Source organism: Vespa mandarinia, chromosome 25, assembly GCF_050613455.1.
Source record: "Vespa mandarinia isolate Hongniang chromosome 25, ASM5061345v1, whole genome shotgun sequence".
In the NCBI taxonomy this organism is placed as follows: Eukaryota; Metazoa; Arthropoda; class Insecta; order Hymenoptera; family Vespidae; genus Vespa; species Vespa mandarinia.
In genome coordinates, this window is record NC_140834.1 from 2,567,501 (window position 1) to 2,585,227 (window position 17,727).

Consider the following 17,727-nt stretch of genomic DNA (forward strand, 5'->3'; position numbering starts at 1 on the left):
TTACATCCGTATAAACTTAAACAGTTGCATTTTGCAATATTTAACTATAGACTTTTGAAAATTAAATGAGGTATTGATTTGAGTCTCCCGACTGATAAACAATGCTCATAATTGTGTTACTACATGAGAAATATGACTTTGAAAGAATTCTATTAAACCATAATTTTTAACACCAAATTAGTTGGCGTAATTTCGGTCAAAGTGTTCAATTTCAACCAACTTGTTGCAACAGACTTTTCCTGTTCGTTCGCATTTATCATCAGTCCCATCATTTCTGCTCTTCCAAATTGATCTGCAAACGTATAGATGAACATAAACCTGAAGATATTAAAAAATTCTTATCTCATTAATTTGATTGATTCATTTTGATTGTTTTTTTTCTATTTTTTAGAACGAATTTTTTCATGCACCTCACATTAGTGTGATTGATGATTGATTAATGATTCTATTAGAAAAAACAATTTTGAAAAAGAATATTATAATCGAATATTATTTACGCATTTTACAATGTTATGACGTTATTTTTCTACATATAATCGAGCGGCCACAAAATCGTTATTAACTCCCATTGGATAAAAAGTAATCATGACAGTTCTTACATTTATGCCTCTATAATATTGTAAAATTATAAATAATAAGAAAATCGTTTGATCTGGGAGTGTTTGTAATGTAATCTATGATCGTAACTAAAAAGGCCGTACATTTCGGATTAAAAGAATTTACGTAAAAGTATAAAGTCACTTCCTTAGATTAAATGTGCATACGTATTCTTCTTCTTCAACCGAGTAAATATAAATTTTAATTAACTAAATAATACATAGCAACAGTTTCCTTAAGACCTATAACCTTTATGTTTAATTCGTGATTTCGTCAGCTATGAACGAAAGATTATCTTAGCATGTATTACTATTTTGTAAAGTTCGTCCCATTTTTATGGAATAACTCGGTACATATATATATATATATATATATATATATATATATATATGTGTATGATCGTTATATAAATATGAATGAATAATACGTAATGGAATATACATTATGTTAAATACGACTCGTAAAATGACTTTTAAATGACTTCCGTTGCGCTGATCCCTATTTTAAAAAGAGATATGATTTTCAAAACTACATTTATTAAAGTTAAAATTATTCGTAAAATAAATTGTACGTAAAAGAATAGGTATTAAAATGCAGATCAAAGAAATTTTAAATTATTTATCTGTTTAATCGAATAACTTTGCACTTTTTAAGATGTACGGCAAGCACAATTGTTGAAATCTTATGAACGTAGCTTAACCCATTGAAATCAAATTATAAATTTAAATCTATAGGTTATTGTGTCAAGTTTAGATAAGTTAAACGGTGGATATAAAAGATAACTATTTCCTGTAATAAAATTCAGTGGAACGGTAAGTTTCATTCGAGTAACGTTGGTAGATGACTGATATTGATAACTTCGTAGATTACATAATCCACTCTTGCTCTGCATAATGGTAAATACTTCTGAAAGTAAGTAAAATTCATATGTTCATTAAAAATATCATAATTTTAATTTTACATCGATAGAAAATTTAACAATGTAGAAGTCAAACAATACGATTGTTACATGAAAATCAAATTGTTTCTGATCAAATAATTTTTACTATAATTATAAGCCTTCTTCTTATTAATAAATATAATAAATATGAAATCTTACTATATAATAATAAGGCTTAAAATAATTACAAATTAAATGTTACTGGTACTATAAGATACAATATAAATCCCAAGTATGGAATAGAATTTGAAATAACATCAATTATAAATAAAATGAAATATAAATTAAAAATAAATCACTTTTCCATTATTTCTACATTGCACGATATTAGTAAGTCTGCACTTGGGCCGAATATCCAAGATTGAAAATTATTAAAATGTTCGCTAACAAGTATATTGTCGGTGGCTGTGTACACAGATATAAACCCCATTAGTATGTGTAATTAACATAAAATGATTAAGCGATCATCTTAGAACACATTGAGGGTTAACTGTATTCCTGCCTTAATCTTCTTATGTATAAATGTATTTAAATATATAATTCTTACATATTCATTTTGTTGTTATACGTAAACGCAAAATAAAATATGTATTAATTATGAATGAATTTCTAGTGGCGATACAAATCAAATTTCCCATCTATTATTTGCTTGATCTGGTGAAACCATACGTGTCGATTTATCTATGGAATAAATTCAAGGTGAATTCTGACCACTGGAAATCATATCTTTTATTTATTCATTGTTAGAAAAGAAAACATATTAAGACAAACGATTAAGGTGAACACCTCAAAGATATATTGCGAGATTTTATTTAATACTTTCTAGTTTGCAAATTATTTTACATTCTGGCGCACTTGAATAACGGTACGATCATATATAAATACGCATGTATATAAGTAGACACACATATGGAGGTAACGAATTATTTTCAACTGATCACAGATAAACGATTTTCTAATTACACCATTATAAGTTTAAAATATTATATATGAATTAGTGGCTTAGAATATTATAGAAGCATACATGTAAGAACAGCCATGATCCCTTTTCATTCAATCGGTATTAATTAAGATAATGTAATAGCTTGATTATATGAACAGAAATCAGTTAATCATATGGGACTAGAGAATGCTTGAATAATATTCGAAAGTACGATTATAATATTTTTTTTAAATAGAATTATCAGCCTACTAATAAGAGATATGTGGAAGAACACGAGCTAAAGAATAGAAGAAGAACGATTGAAGAATATGTGTTAATATTTTTGTTTACAGATCGATTTAAAGGAACAGAAATGATGGAAGTGGAAATAAAAGAGGATGACTAAGAATCTGCTGTAGTGAAAAAGAATTTGAAACTTGGAACATCGAACGAATATTCGCCAAATGAAGCGCTATCTTCAGTTGAAAACATCGACAAATTAACGACGTTTCAAACCTTCTACGTAAATCAATGTCATTTTATAACCGGTGGTACAGGTTTTATGGGAAAAATGTTAACTGAAAAATTATTACGAGGATGCCCTGGCATCAACTGCATTTACGTTTTGATACATAGGAACAAAGATAAAAGTGTCTTTAAACGTATGGAAGAAAATGTCGAAAATTCGGTGAGTCCTTCATTTACAATCGATTATTATTTTCATCTTGTGATTAGATTTTCATTCAATTCTATGATTCTATGTCTTCACTGAATAGTATTTAATATTTAATACATTTAATAGATATTTTTAAGAAGAACAAAATTGATAAAGAATTTTCAAAAGTCTCCTTCTTTCTAATAAACTATATTAGAAAGTAGCAGCAGTAAAGCATAATAGAAAGAAGAATCCTCAATTGTTTGTTTTCTGTATCTTTTCTAATGTTAACGTTAAAATTAATATTTAGACGGAAAATATTCTCTACTTAGTTATATAATGACTCTAATGCAAGTCATGTAAAAAATTACAGTGAAATGCATTTCCAAATTTATGAAAAACAATCAAAAAGAATGGTTTAGAAAAAGGTTTCCAAAGTCGAACAGACTACTTCTCGTACATTAATACATTCATGATCAAGCGTATAAAGCGATATGAACAGCAGGATACCAAGTTTAATTTCCAAATATCTATAGCTCAATATCGCAATGATTTGTTATTAAAATATGTATTCATATAAGAAATGTAATTTCTTGATATCATACTTTCAATTAATTTTTGCTTAAAATTTAAACGGGAAGTTAAATATTGGATAAAATATTACAGGAAATATTAAACTTAGAAAGAGTTACTTATATTGATGAAATTTATATTTAGCAAACGAATATACTGAATTTTCTAAGGTAAAACTAAATAACATATTTACAGATTTGTTTCAGCTAATAGCTTTACATCGTATAAATAATAACTAGAAATTGTGCACGTTTTATAACGAAATTAAATCAAATTAAACGAAATTGAACAAAAAATTTACCAATAAAAATTTAATATTTTAATAATAATGTTCTTTCGATAAAATGCAATTCGATAAAATATTGAATTTTACAGCTATGATTCTTTTTTCTAAATCTGAAAATAAAAGTTGTAACACTGCTTTTTCACTTTTTGGTCATAATCAAAACATAAGACTACGTAAGCGGACTCGAAGTGTTAAAACGGTCTAATAAAAATGCATTTAATATTAATAAATAAAACAGACTTTGATTATGTTAAAGAACATAATCACATTTGAAAACATAAGAATATTTAAGCAATTAAGTATGATAAGGCTAAATCTTAAAAGATTGTTAGTTTTCTTTTCACAAGCCAAATAAATAAATCTATATTTTTTCTCAACATTTTTCATTGGTTAAACGCATCAGAGTTATTTTAGGTTCTTTAGCAGATTTCTTGAATCCAACTTTCTTTTTTTTTATCGATCGTATCGTCATTGTTCTCTATTCATGTTTCTCACATTATTTATAATCTAAAAATAATAGAAATTACTTTGACAGCATAAAAAAATTTGGCAAACGATTTTTAATGCGTTAAGTTACGACCCTCATTCTCTGGAGAGAGAATTCTTATCGAAACATGTCGATATTTACAATTACCTTTAAGACACTGTCGAAATTATATATAAATTGTTATTTGCTGTCTATTTCTATAAATTAGAAATGAAAAAGAAATAATTTAGAAATTTAGAAATCAAATACTAGGGAAGAAAATATAAGATAAAACAAATTCATAAATCACAAAAATAGAAATCAACTCGTAACTTACCAATGCTTAATAATATTAAAAATAAAATCGTGATTAAATAGATTCATGGCTTTATTCTGCAGTAATATATACACATTTCAATGCTTTCAACATTTATTTAACAAAGTGAGTTGAAGATACGACATAGGGTCCAACTTTTGAGTCATTCCTCTATTAATGATACGTAGATGCGTATGTGGGACAGGAAATATGTATAAACCTATCAATGCACACTTTTCAGTTATTTAACACGCTGAGGAAGCAGTAGCCAGAATTCCAAAATCGCATTGTAGCGATCGAGGGTGACTGTAGTTTGCCGAATCTAGGTATTTCGATAACCGATAGAGCTAAACTTATACGAGACGTCTCTATTGTTTTTCACGTTGCCGCTACTGTGCGATTCAACGAGAAAATTAAATCGGCGGCAGCTATTAACGTTCAAAGTCTGAAGGATTTGATACACTTGTCTAAGGAAATGTCGAAACTAAAGGTACGCATTCTATTCTTTATATGAGTCCTAATAACTCTATCATCAATCTCTATTTCGGTTACTTTTTATGATAAGAGGAAGAAATCAATTGTTTGGTTCAATGAAACGCATTATTGTGTGACTCAGTTTTTTCTTTAAGCCACCGAAATTTTTCGAAGCGAGGAAATTGAAGTAACACGATGAAATTACTGAACAAATCTCTTTTATATTTTATTGTTTGTAAAATTCAAATACGAATAATAAAACCGCTTGCTTGACAAAGAATTCACAAATGTTATACTCATATATATGGGCATGTAAATAGGCAATGGAAAAAAATGCTTCGCGTTGAGGAGTATAGCATTTGAACGTTTCATACGAAATTAATAAATCTATAAGAATTATTTATAAGTATATGCTAATTCAGGCAAAAGGTAATTTAAAAAAAAAAAAGAAAAAATGCTAAGAAAAATAATTTATTAAAGCAATAAAATTGTGAGCAGAAATTCATGTCGAGTGTATATTTCTAAAGTAATTATTGTCGTCGCAGCATAGTAGCTGAGATCAAGGGGTGATCAACAATTTATAATACTGTGACCTTGTCGAGTCGTTGCGCAAAAAAATTATTATAAAATTTAGACAGTTAGAAGACACTTGCACGCCTGGTTAATATCAAATGTAATTTAACATGACGGATATGGTCACTATTTCAATCAATAAATGTTAAGAGAAATTTATTTTTGAAGGATATCATTTCGAGTACTTGTTCAAGCAAATCTTTCCTGATTAATATTTCCATCATAGTTATTTTATTACTTACATCAATTGATTCATTTTTATTATTTTCTTTTTACTCAAAATTGCGTTTAGCTCACAGTATTATAGATCGTTCGATTCATCCTGATCTTATCTATCACATTTCGAATATATATAAAAATATGTATTCCTATTAAACAAATTTTCTGTGACATGAAAAACTTGAAAAAATCATTCTGAAAAACAATTGATTAATGTATGCTACTTTGAACCAAAAAATTAGGCTCTCCGTTATTTCTTCGAATCATTAAAATTAGCAAGGATATCGTTTCGTAACATGGTTATTGAGACACCCTGCACATATTATCAATTATGTGGATCTTTAATTGAATGATCTGACTCTAATAAATGTTTGTTATCTTTTATATTATAGAGTTTCATCCATGTATCAACGGCTTATGTTAATTGTCTTCAAAATCAGAACGAGGAGAAATTTTATGATCCACCGATGAATGTCTACAAATTCATCGATTTGATGGAATCTATGGATGAGAAATTGCTCGATGATATTACATCGCATTAAGTCTATCACCGAGTTTTGATTTCACGATTGTTTTTTACTCTTATATTTCCATACAATCGTGATCGGCATTTGTCAAGCGAAACGATTAGCTGAACACATATACAATCTTCAAAAATCTGAGTTACTTTAGGTACTTTAGCAATTATTCTTTATCAATTTTCTTCTTCTTAAAAGTATCTATTAAATGTATTAAATATTAAATACTATTCAGTGACGACATAAAATCATAGAATTGAATGAAAATCTAATCACAAGATGAAAATAATAATCGATTGTAAATGAAGGACTCACCGAATTTTCGACAATTTCTTCCATTCGTTTAGAGACACTTCTATCTTTTTTCATACGAATCAAAACGAAAATGCAGTTTATGCCAGGGCATCCTCGTAATAATTTTTCACAATACAATCTGAAGGAATTCTTTTTTCGAACATTTCGGACATTTGTTTTGTTTTAACTTGATATTTCGTTATTTATTAAACAATTTGTTACTTTTAGAAAAATTTATGTCTATTTCTATATATTTTGAAGAAGTAAACATTTTTGTAAAGCTTATTATTACTTATTGAGGGCAGTTAAAATTATAAATCTTAGGTAGATACACAACAAAAATTTTAAACGGATTCTTAACCTGTAAGAATGTCACTATTAAAATCACTAAAATAAGATATCTACGATATTAAAATTCAAAAAAATCAAATGTTCCATAGAAGATTCAATAAAGATTTTAACAGAATTTTTCTAGAGTTTGCTAACATTCCAATTAAAAATTTACAAAAAGAAAGAAAACTGAGTTTAGTCATTGCAAAAGAGAGATTTTTTTCAATCGAATGGCAATACAACTTTTTTTTTCCTTTTTTAATTTTCTAATCTTGATGTAAATATATTATTGCAGCTTGTTATTTTTATAAATGTGATTATATAATAGATGTATTTTTATTATTCCGGTTATTCAATATTATTTGTTATGAATTTATATTTTTTTTGTGAATGAATTGCAATACTATGAAACGATTAAATTAAAATTTATGTTAATTACGTTTGAAAACACAAATGATATATTTTTTCAGACGATCAATTGTTAAGCTTTTTTAATATGTAAAACTGAAATGTTACAACTGCGTATGTGATAATTTTGCAAACGTTTGGTATTAATGTTAAATGATTATTGCCAATCGATAACATTAACAATTCTTTAGTAACTTCTTAGAGTGTTATTTACAATTAATAGAATGTTCAGCAATTTCCTGATTTTTAAGAAGATTCCATTCGTCAAGTTCAATATAATCACGTAAGTTTGAATATAATAAATACTAAGAATTTCAAAGTTTAACCCTTTTATATATTTAATATATATATATATATATATATATATATATATATATATATATATATATAAGAGTTTTTTTATTATATCGACACAAAATCTTAATTGTTGCTTCGCATCCGAAATATTTATTGTTTTTTAAATATAGGTTATGATTCCTATCTTGTAATAATATCAATACAAATAATATTGAGATTTTTTTTCTATATAAATCCAGTACAAATATTACACATTGCCCCTGAAAGTAGGCTTCTCCCTGTACTATTTTGAAATTTGATTATATACTTTATTATAATAAGAGATTAAATGATAAATTATTAAATTTAAAAGATTTGGATTTTTCTTTTTTGTTAGGGGAATCGATATAGTAACTGATAATCCACAATAAGATGAAATTAAAAAAATTTTAATTTATGTATGCTATTTTTGATATTTAATTAATATTAAATTAAGTTAAATTTTATTTTTATAAAACTAATTCGAGTCAAAATATATAGTATTATTAAGATTTTATACAAATTACATTTATATCAATTAATTGAAATATAAAGTTTCATTTTTATATGAAATCAAATTTGACAGTAAAATTAAATAAATTAATTAACTTAAATACAAATTAAAATATGTGCAAATTATCTGTCATTTTTAATAAAATATTCTACCTCAGAAATTTTAAATAATTTCTATTGCAGGTAGGTATTACAAAATGTTTTCTAGTTCAACATCGAGCTAACAATCATTAAGTTAATTTATTAAATTAATTAAACAGTTTTTATTTAATGCATTTAAGAATCCATTTATAAAAATAAAAAAACACGAAAAGGAGAAAGAAATAATTGCAAAAGAAGAAGTTTCCTCGCTGAAAGCCCTGTTCAGTTAGATACTAAGATTCATCCATACAAGATGGATAGAAATTCGCGTCTCGAACACATCGAAAACTTTGCTTTGACCAATACACTCTCGCCCAATCTCGAAAAGATCAGCCAAAGGCTTCCTATCCTATAATCGAGAAAGACGGCGAAGAAAGGCTTATAACAGCTACTAAGTTACGACACTCTCTGCCGAAGGTCCAGGGACTTTCCTCAAAGCAAGTTGAGAGTTACTGACGAACTCCGCTAGTGGCTCCGAAGTGACGCACGAAGAAACTTCGTTACTATTAAGCTTGGAAATTTATTATATAGGAATAGTAAACCATCTGAGCACTTGTGAGAAACGTAACAGTGACTCTCAATTCCTACCTAACTTTACATTTTATTCGAACAACCATAAAATATAACTTTTAATATAATACAGAATGATTTATAATTTTAATATATTTCATTATTTATGATTGATTTTATAATTTATATATATTTTGTAAAATTTAACATAACTATTTACAAATGACAAAACCTCTATTTTTTGTATATTCAGACACAAAATTAGAAATTTTTCAAAGAACTTAATCAACATGTGTGCGAGAAAATAAAGTAATATATTAATAATTATTGAGATACTTTTGAAATGGCTTACATCGAAATATATATACACAGAAAAAAATACAATTCGAATGTAATTAGTACGAAATACTATAAAATAAAAGAAATTAACTGTACGATTGAAATAAAAAATTATTTACGCTTATTTTCTGACAATTCAAACATTCGCATAGTTTATTTCTCTTCCTACATACTTGTAAGAAATAGTATAGGTCAATCGTTAGCAATTAATAAAATTTAAGGAGTAAAAAATGATTAAATATGACACAAATATGTACATATTAATAGATTTACAGAGTTATGAACCGATTGGAAAGATTCAGTTCAGACATTCTCTAATTAAGACTGTTGACTACTGAATTAAAACTGACTTTCCTTCTTCTTCTTGTTCAGCGATAAAACACTATTCCTTTAAAAGAAGCAATTGCACAGTGGAAACACAGAGGAAAAGTGTGAGATATATCAAGATGTGGCAATATCACATCAGTACCATGAATTTATTGTAATGTGGAAAAGCGTGTCAGCAGAGGTGCAGATGCATATAACTGAATATGTTTACTAAGCCTACAACAGAAATATTATCATATAAAATTGTATTTAATAGTTTTAAGTATATTAATTTTTTAAAGTCTTTTAATGAGTCTGATATTAGAGCTTTTAATACCGACAGTGCTATATCATTAAATTTAAAAGAATTATGTATATATGCATATATACATAAAATGCATAATTAGAGAATTTCAAAGCCGATTTTTCTTTTGACATTCTCTTTCTTATAGACATTTCACTACTCACGTGTTTCTTCTTGTTTATTTTCTTCCTTTGTTGCATAATTTTAGGTTTCTTCCTCTATTGCTAATTTCAATTCTCCCACGAACTACGATTATAAATTTATTAAATGTATAAAGAAATATAAATGTTGGTAATCGCATTAAAAATAAAAAGAACCATATATATGGTTGACATACTTTATAGTAGAACTAATTACGATAAATTACCTGCAGCTTATATGTCTTTTCTTGTTGCAGTTTTGTTGTCTTTTACTATAGAATTTCGTATTTTCTTCCTTACGCATTTATTTCTTTGTCACAGAAGTTATCACCTTTGTCAATTTTTCCAAAAGTAGATGATTCTATAATCCTGGACATTTCCTGTATCAAAAGAGACTTTACATTAAAAAGTATTTCATTTAATGTTCCCATTTATATAGTACCTATTATATCACTGGCCCATTTGAATATTGTATTTCTCTGAACATAATAAATTTGTATACTTAGAATAGAGATCCTAATTAATATTAAATGGAGTGATACCACTGATAACAAACTAAGTGCCTCAATTACTTCTATAGCTATAGTTTTTCTTAATCATTTCAGTAGTCAAGTAAGAGTTAAAGTATTACTCTTTTTATATAATCAATAATCGTTATCTGAGTAAACAATATGACTTTTAACTTATTTCGAGATCTATACGATGAGAATTAAATTTTTGACAAATATATTCACTAATTTTATGAATTTTATGAATGGAAACCTATTTGTAATCGCTCGATTATAATCCAAGTTAAAATCTTGAAAGTATCAGATTCGCATAACCATAATTCTCTAATGTTGCATATTTATCGAATTATAGTTTGGTCTATATTATGAAAATTCAATATGTTTTCGTATGACAAACAAATGTGCATCTGTCGTTTCATCTTTATCTTCTAAATATATAAAATATTTTCATTATTTAATTTCATATTATTCCATTCTTTCTTCTTTGTCTTGGTCAACTAAAGTATTATTTTCATCATCACGTTTTCATTATCGTCATTACCATCTTCGTTTTCTTTTTCACTGTTTTTAGAGATAAGCTTATTTTCATTTGTAGATAATTCCGAGTTTTCCTGGATAATTTGTTGCTGAAATTGAATATTTCTTTTCAATTGGTATAAATAAAATTTTGATTTACGAATTCATTTTTTTATTGGAATAAAGTTATAATGTCTGTTTTACAAAGAAATAAAATCGATGTAGTCTATCACATCTTCAGACATTAACTTTTTAAAGCGAGTAAGTTAATGTTTATTATCTTGCAATTTCTTCTAAAAAGAAAATGTAATACTTACTCTCATTTAATTTTTAACTATATATATTTTAGAAACGTTCGATGATATATTGTTCCTTATCGAGCGATTACAAAATTCTAATAATTTTTCTCATTTATATTTTAGAACGGCAATAGTCATATGTTAATTTCAGGACATTCCATTTTTGTGTCGTTTCATGAAAATACATTTCCACTTCCTCGTCGTTTTCTTCCCTTCTGCAAGCTACACAAAGAAAATACTTGTCTCATGTACTTTTTCAAAAGAACGATTTGAATTATAACAATAGTTAATATTATTAAATAACATTTAATTTTCTCAAAAATTATTATATTATTAATAACATAATATAACCTGAAATGTATCTTTCCATTTATGACGTGTTGATCTGGTCTTCATATTAATATATTTCAAAACTGCATTTAATGATACTAATTTTAATAATATTTTACGTCACCATCAACTTTATTAATTAATTGATAATAATGGTTTTTTTACAGCCAGAACTTTTATTAAGATGTACGTAGATCTTTGTTAAAAAATTTTTATTTTGGTTAGTAGAAGAGTGGAAAAATCAAAATAATATCTTAGGCGACACCTTGCGGTGGTAATGTGTAAGCTTATTATGGCGGTGTTCGAGTTTGTAGTTTCGGCTGGACTATCAAATCATAAGTTCCCTCGAAATATAGCTTCCTTATTTATCGACATGGTAGCCAACATACAAAAATTGAATAATATACTAGGCTCGATAATGATGCCGAGAGCGTGCCTGGAGAAAGATTACCAGAAATACAGTAGATTTTGTGAAGAATAAAACAATTTTTGGAAAATAATTTTGTATGAAATACTTGTTAATTATAAGGTATAGTGGTACAATTAACTATCTTTTCAAATTCTCCATAGTACCTTATTATTTACGTGTATTCACTTTAAAACGTTTTATTTCTGTTCGTGTTTCTCTGAATTCTTGATAAACCCAAATATTACATCGTTCATTCTTTTTATATTTTTCCATTTACATATTCGTATCAACAGGTAATGCAACTACGTCGCATTATTTGATTTTATATTATTCTAACAATTTTTCGATCCATTTCTGTCAATGCACGTATACTTTTCGTAGATCCTGTTTAATCCGCATTTTTTAGAATAATTTTTGTTTTTCTTTGGTCTTTATTTTTCTGTTAATCTTGTTCATACATCTTTTTATAAAAATATAACTACTAGATATCAGTATGAACTCCAGGATAAAGAAAATTGTTCTCTACATTGGTAAAGAAAAATCGTGAATTTTCTTTAAATCAATTTAATTCAACATTTATCCTTACATCTGTTTGAAATCCATTCCGACTTTTTTCAATTTATTTTTATTTGCAAATACTCTTATTTATTTGGCATAAGGACGTTTTCTTTTGATGATATCAGCTCGTTTTAAACGACAAATAATTATAAAAATGATATCAGTAAACAATATTTTTATTATATTGATATACATTTATATATTTGTATCTTTCAATATTTACCTATAGATTTTTTAAAATTATATGAGGTATTCATTTAAGCATCTCGATCGAAAAACACCGTTCATAAATGTGTTAATATGTGAGAAATATCGAATGGAACTAAAATCTATATATATTTTACTTATTGCAGAAGTATTTCCCATTTTGCATAATTAAAATTGACGCACTTTTATCGCAATTATAAACGTTTGAACAAGCATTCTATCCTTATTTTCATGTCACGTACAGATGTTGTTGTCGAATGTACTCACTGTAGCACCGAACTATAATGTTTAGTAGAAGTAGGTAGCCTTTTCTCTTGAATCATGGAAGGCTTAAACTGTCAATGTACGCAATTTATAACGATCCAAAACTTTATATTTAGAAATTAATTTTCAACGATTCGGTTAAATTTTTGGGATTTAAGATCAGTATGGTGAATACATTTAACAGATAAGTCCAAAGTAATGAATTTCCCAGTAAAAATGATACGAAATTAATAAGTATGTCGGCAATGAAACTCAGCAGTTATGATTACTTAATACGTATTTGTCGATTGAACTTTGAATTATTGTCTTAATCATTTTACCTTAATTTTCACGAAGAAAGAGAAAATCCAGTAAAGGAGATACATTGTTTCAAAGATGTTTATGAATGAAACATGTGGCTAAGTATTCGGCCACAATTTAACATTTAATAAAAATTAAATATAAAAAAATAAGTATACATTATATGCAATAAATGGCGTAGTATATAAGGAAAAAGTTCTGACCCAAATATTTGTCCGAGATATCACGAATTAAAAACCGTTTAATTTTGATATAATTTTATTCAAGAAATTATTGATTCGTACATACGCGATAGTCTAAATTATGATTATTTTTATCCTTCATTCTTTTGCTTATTTTTGCTTCTTTTACAAAGATCCAAACGTTACAAGGAGTCTGGAAATCATAGCCCATGTGATGATAAATAGGACACAGGCGATAAAAAGTTTCATTGCTTGATGCATCAAATAAAACCTTGAAAATTTTTTAAATCAATATTATTTGAAAGTGATTGTCAATAACAGAGGGACAATGAAGTAAAAATGCAATAAAAAAAATACCTTCGCCATTTTATACGAGCTTGTGGGAGTGTTTCAATAGGATCCTTTAAGATATATTTTCTTACGCCTGTGAAGTATGTTTCAAAATAAGTATTCCATACGAGATCCTTCATATCACAAAAGAATAATTCACGATCTTCGGGCGTCAACTTCCTCATCAATTCGTTCCATCTTTCATTTGTAAATTTTTTTTCGTTTATAGAAAAATAACTAAGTAGATCTGACATTTCGTGAATTTTATTGTACATTCTGAGTAACCTTGAACGAAAAGGATTAGCGCCAGATGAAATTTTTCGCTTCTTTATCGTTCTAATGCACTCTCTCCAGAAAATAAGATAAGAGAAATTTACCTTTGGTTTTTACCCCTGAACAAAAAGATTGTGTCGATTATAAGAGCTGGTAGTAAATGTAAAAAATATACGTAGGAAAGATAGATTGGCCGATATTTTGTTATTTCAAAGATGGGGCACCAAAATGCCTTTTCAGACGGTACCACTCCTCCATACGAAACTATCATTTCTATAAATCTGCCGTAAGTCAATGGATTGTCCTTTGATACATAATTGTAAATGGGAATATCTTCATTGGATCTAAAAAGATTATGTATTCATACAGACGAATTAATTCAATATTTTCTAATATCATTATTTAATTTGAAACTAAAAATATTGTTTCGAGTATTTGTCGTTACTTTCGATTATTTGCAATCTCCCATGCGCTAGCGATTATTCCATTGATGGTAAAATCTCCAGGTACAAAGTCCACATTTATCGATCCATCACAATGGTGAGTTCGCATTAATCCCATAAAAACACTTGTTGTAATTCCTATTGGTCCATTCCTGTTGTCGATCCATCCTCGGATAGGTTCTCGGTACGTGGATATCACTAGAAATAATACATCAATTAATATACATTATTTATTACTTAGTTTTATGAAGATTGTGTTGCTACAAACCAATTCCTGGACGAAATATTCCAATCGGTATAGAGTCAGCATGTTTCTTTATAAGATTCTCTGCGACTGTTTTTGTATAAACGTAAGTATTTGGCCATATTCCGAGTAATCTACAATAAAACGATTGTGTGAGTGTAATTAAGTGCACTATCTATTCAGTTTATATTTTTTATAAATAAATATGAAACTAAATAATCGATACACCGAGATATAAACGTACTGTGGGGTAATATCGTTGAGCAATTTTTCATTTAAAGAGTTCACTAAATTTATCAACTTATCGGGATCTATCGGTGGGTCATAAAATTTCTCCTCGAGTGGAATATGAAAACAATTGGCATAAGCCGTAGATACATGCACAACACTCTGAAATTTTAAGGATAACAAAGATTTGTTAAAGTCAGATTTTGAAAGTCCCTGATTGTTATTAATACGTATACAGAGGACAAAAGTGGCACCTTCAGTTTTAACATTTCTTTGGACAAATGTATTATATCCTTTACACTTCGAACGTTGATTTCTGTCGCCAATTTTATTTTCTCGTTGAACTTAACGGTTGCGGCGACATGAAAAATAATTGAGACCTCGCGTATTAATGTAGCTCTATCGACCATTGAGATATCGAGATTCGGCAAGGTACAATCGCCCTTGATTGGGACTATACGATCCTGGAATGTTGGTTGTTTCTTTCTCAAAGTGGAAAATAACTGGAAAGTTTACAGAGTTGTAAATATGTTCTCTCTCACGTTCGTTATCATAAATGACAGGAAAACGACTTTTTTCGGTGTTTTCCACTGGTTATGATAGACTAGTAATTTGTTTCTCAATTTTCTTTATTTTATATACCAATTATATAATTTAATAGAAAGAGATAATATCAAAGTTGAATCAAAGGTGAAACAATAATTTACTTATCTCTGTAATACATATAATAACTCACAGAATTTTCGATTAGTTCTTTCATGCGTTGATGCACACTTTTTCCTTTTTTTGTACGTATCAAAAGATAAATGCAAGTGATACCGGGACATTCTCTTAACAATTTCTCGATCAATAACTTTCCTACGAATCCTGTTCCACCAGTTATAAAAATACTTTGACCACTGTAAAATTTTTGAATGGGTGTAAGTTCGTAATTATCCTCGATGGGTTGAATACACACAGGTGCATATTTAGTTTCCGTAGCATCTCTCAAAGGACTTCCGGATAGGGCTATTTCTTGTTCATCTCTTTCTGGCAGTACGTCTATCATATTTGCTTTTCTAGATCGATCTATAAACATAAACATAAACGTAAATGTAGAAATCTTTTCTGTTTCTCTATCGTATTTATTTATTTTAATCGTTTAAACGATAATGCAAGTAAGTTCAAGTGTCCGTTGATAATATTATAATCGAACGTTTAATTATCATTAACACAATCTTTATTTCGATGGGTTGACTCTTTCTATCTTAATATCGATTATTAAAGGCCATTCATGGCACCTATTACTCATCCTAGTACATATTTATAATTTAAAATAGCCAATTTCGTAATAATAGAAAATGATCGATAATTGGTGTACTGAATTCGAAAGGGAAAAATAACTCGTAACATGGAAGAAAGAAACATGTACGTATATTAACATTAATTGCTTTATGATATTGGTTTTTATCTATTATAAGAATGAAATGACCTCGTATGAAAAACTTCAATTGCAAACGTATCGTTCAACCTGTCTCATAATAATATGTAATAAATGAATATCACAAAACAAGTTATACAAGAAAAATCAATTGAGTTTTCGACTGCGATCATTTTTCTGTACTAGTATACCTATAATTTTTCCAGGTACTACGCAAACAGAACAAAGTGTGATATTCCTCGTTAATAAAATGTTACGAAATTCTTTCAACTAGACAAATTTTTTAATCTTCCTTCGTTTCAGACAGGAAAAATATATTTATTATGATTCTTGGAGAAACCTTTTCAATATTTGTTAAAAGATAAATGCAAAAAAGTTAAAAGTTAGTCTATATAAAACTAAAGGGGATCATATAAAAACCGACAAAAAAGAGTGTCAAGAAATTTACTGTAGATAATTACATTACATATTCCATCTCAACAATGTTTATGTCATATAAAAATATTTTTGATCGGTCCACTAACAAAAGAATAATCAAAGCTGATCACCTTCCGTGTTTACACTTCTGAATATTTCGAAAATTAAAAAAAAATTTTTCGTATTCCATTTATCGTTTTAATTATGGTAGTTGCAGCTAATTCTTCTAGATTTTGTTGAATTGTAGTATTAACCGGATGTCTTAATTTCTTTTTTTTCTGTAATTTCGTGTAAGTCACAAACCTCATGCTTTTTAAAATTTTCACGTAATTATTTACTTGAATTTTCATAAAAGAATGTTACTAAATTTTTATAACACATCTGTTAATTCTGATTCTTTTTAAGTGTATACTTCTATAAAATTTACTTACTTTCAGAATTATTTTCCATATTGCAGAATTAAAATAGACAGGCTTACTGTAAAGTTATGTATATTCGGAGTAGAGATTTCTTTTTAATCCTTAAGACCGTAATAGGTGTTGATTGAACGAAGCTAACTTTTGAACTGAAATACAGAAACAACCAAAAGCATTTAACCTTTTTCTCCCACTACGTTTCATTGATCAATTCTTGATCTTTTTCGACACTTTTGCTTTTTT

The 17,727-nt window shown here is 27.6% G+C and overlaps 2 protein-coding genes, 1 long non-coding RNA gene and 1 other non-coding gene across 8 annotated transcripts; 1 reads left to right on the forward strand and 3 right to left on the reverse strand.

The window, feature by feature from the left end:
- Positions 1-1,349: 1,349 nt before the first annotated feature.
- On the forward strand, positions 1,350-7,299 carry LOC118450646 (fatty acyl-CoA reductase 1-like). 2 transcript variants are annotated; one of them, XM_035886519.2, is made up of 4 exons: positions 1,350-1,509; positions 2,813-3,147; positions 4,997-5,245; positions 6,414-7,299. In XM_035886519.2, exons 3-4 carry the CDS (start codon positions 5,231-5,233, stop codon positions 6,561-6,563), a joined length of 165 nt encoding a protein of 54 aa, XP_035742412.2. In that variant the 5' UTR covers positions 1,350-1,509; positions 2,813-3,147; positions 4,997-5,230; the 3' UTR covers positions 6,564-7,299. The 2 variants fall into 2 exon arrangements, with proteins under 2 accessions (XP_035742412.2, XP_085520271.1); XM_085664145.1 differs by having other exon boundaries at positions 1,369-1,509; positions 2,825-3,147.
- A 1,440-nt stretch (positions 7,300-8,739) lies between these two features.
- On the reverse strand, positions 8,740-9,038 carry LOC146872230 (RNase MRP). The gene has a single exon (XR_014983628.1).
- Positions 9,039-9,317: 279 nt separating this feature from the next.
- On the reverse strand, positions 9,318-12,044 carry LOC118450647 (uncharacterized). Of its 4 annotated transcripts, none has more exons than XR_014983590.1 (6): positions 11,815-12,044; positions 11,482-11,685; positions 10,582-11,274; positions 10,367-10,534; positions 10,164-10,245; positions 9,319-9,932 (listed from the first exon to the last, which is right to left on the reverse strand). It is a non-coding gene; the product is annotated as an uncharacterized LOC118450647 (long non-coding RNA). The 4 variants fall into 4 exon arrangements; XR_004840787.2 differs by having other exon boundaries at positions 9,320-9,932; positions 10,367-10,519; positions 11,815-12,043; XR_014983591.1 differs by having other exon boundaries at positions 9,324-9,932; positions 10,367-10,519; positions 11,190-11,274; positions 11,815-12,038.
- Positions 12,045-13,833: 1,789 nt separating this feature from the next.
- LOC146872231 (fatty acyl-CoA reductase wat-like) lies at positions 13,834-16,522 on the reverse strand. Its single transcript, XM_085664092.1, has 9 exons — positions 16,519-16,522; positions 15,968-16,299; positions 15,486-15,734; positions 15,248-15,393; positions 15,028-15,137; positions 14,762-14,957; positions 14,421-14,660; positions 14,071-14,328; positions 13,834-13,984 (listed from the first exon to the last, which is right to left on the reverse strand). The coding sequence occupies exons 1-9, from the start codon at positions 16,520-16,522 to the stop codon at positions 13,879-13,881; spliced, it is 1,641 nt and encodes a 546-aa protein (XP_085520218.1). The 3' UTR covers positions 13,834-13,878.
- Between the last annotated feature and the right edge of the window lie 1,205 nt (positions 16,523-17,727).

Bases quoted from the DNA above. Each gene is read 5' to 3' on its own strand.
- LOC146872231 (XM_085664092.1), bottom strand. The intron at 15,735-15,967 runs GTGAGTTATTAT...TAAACTTTCCAG, and splicing joins AAGAACTAATCGAAAATTCT to TTATTTTCCACTTTGAGAAA. The intron at 15,394-15,485 runs GTGCCACTTTTG...TTAAAATTTCAG, and splicing joins AAGAAATGTTAAAACTGAAG to AGTGTTGTGCATGTATCTAC.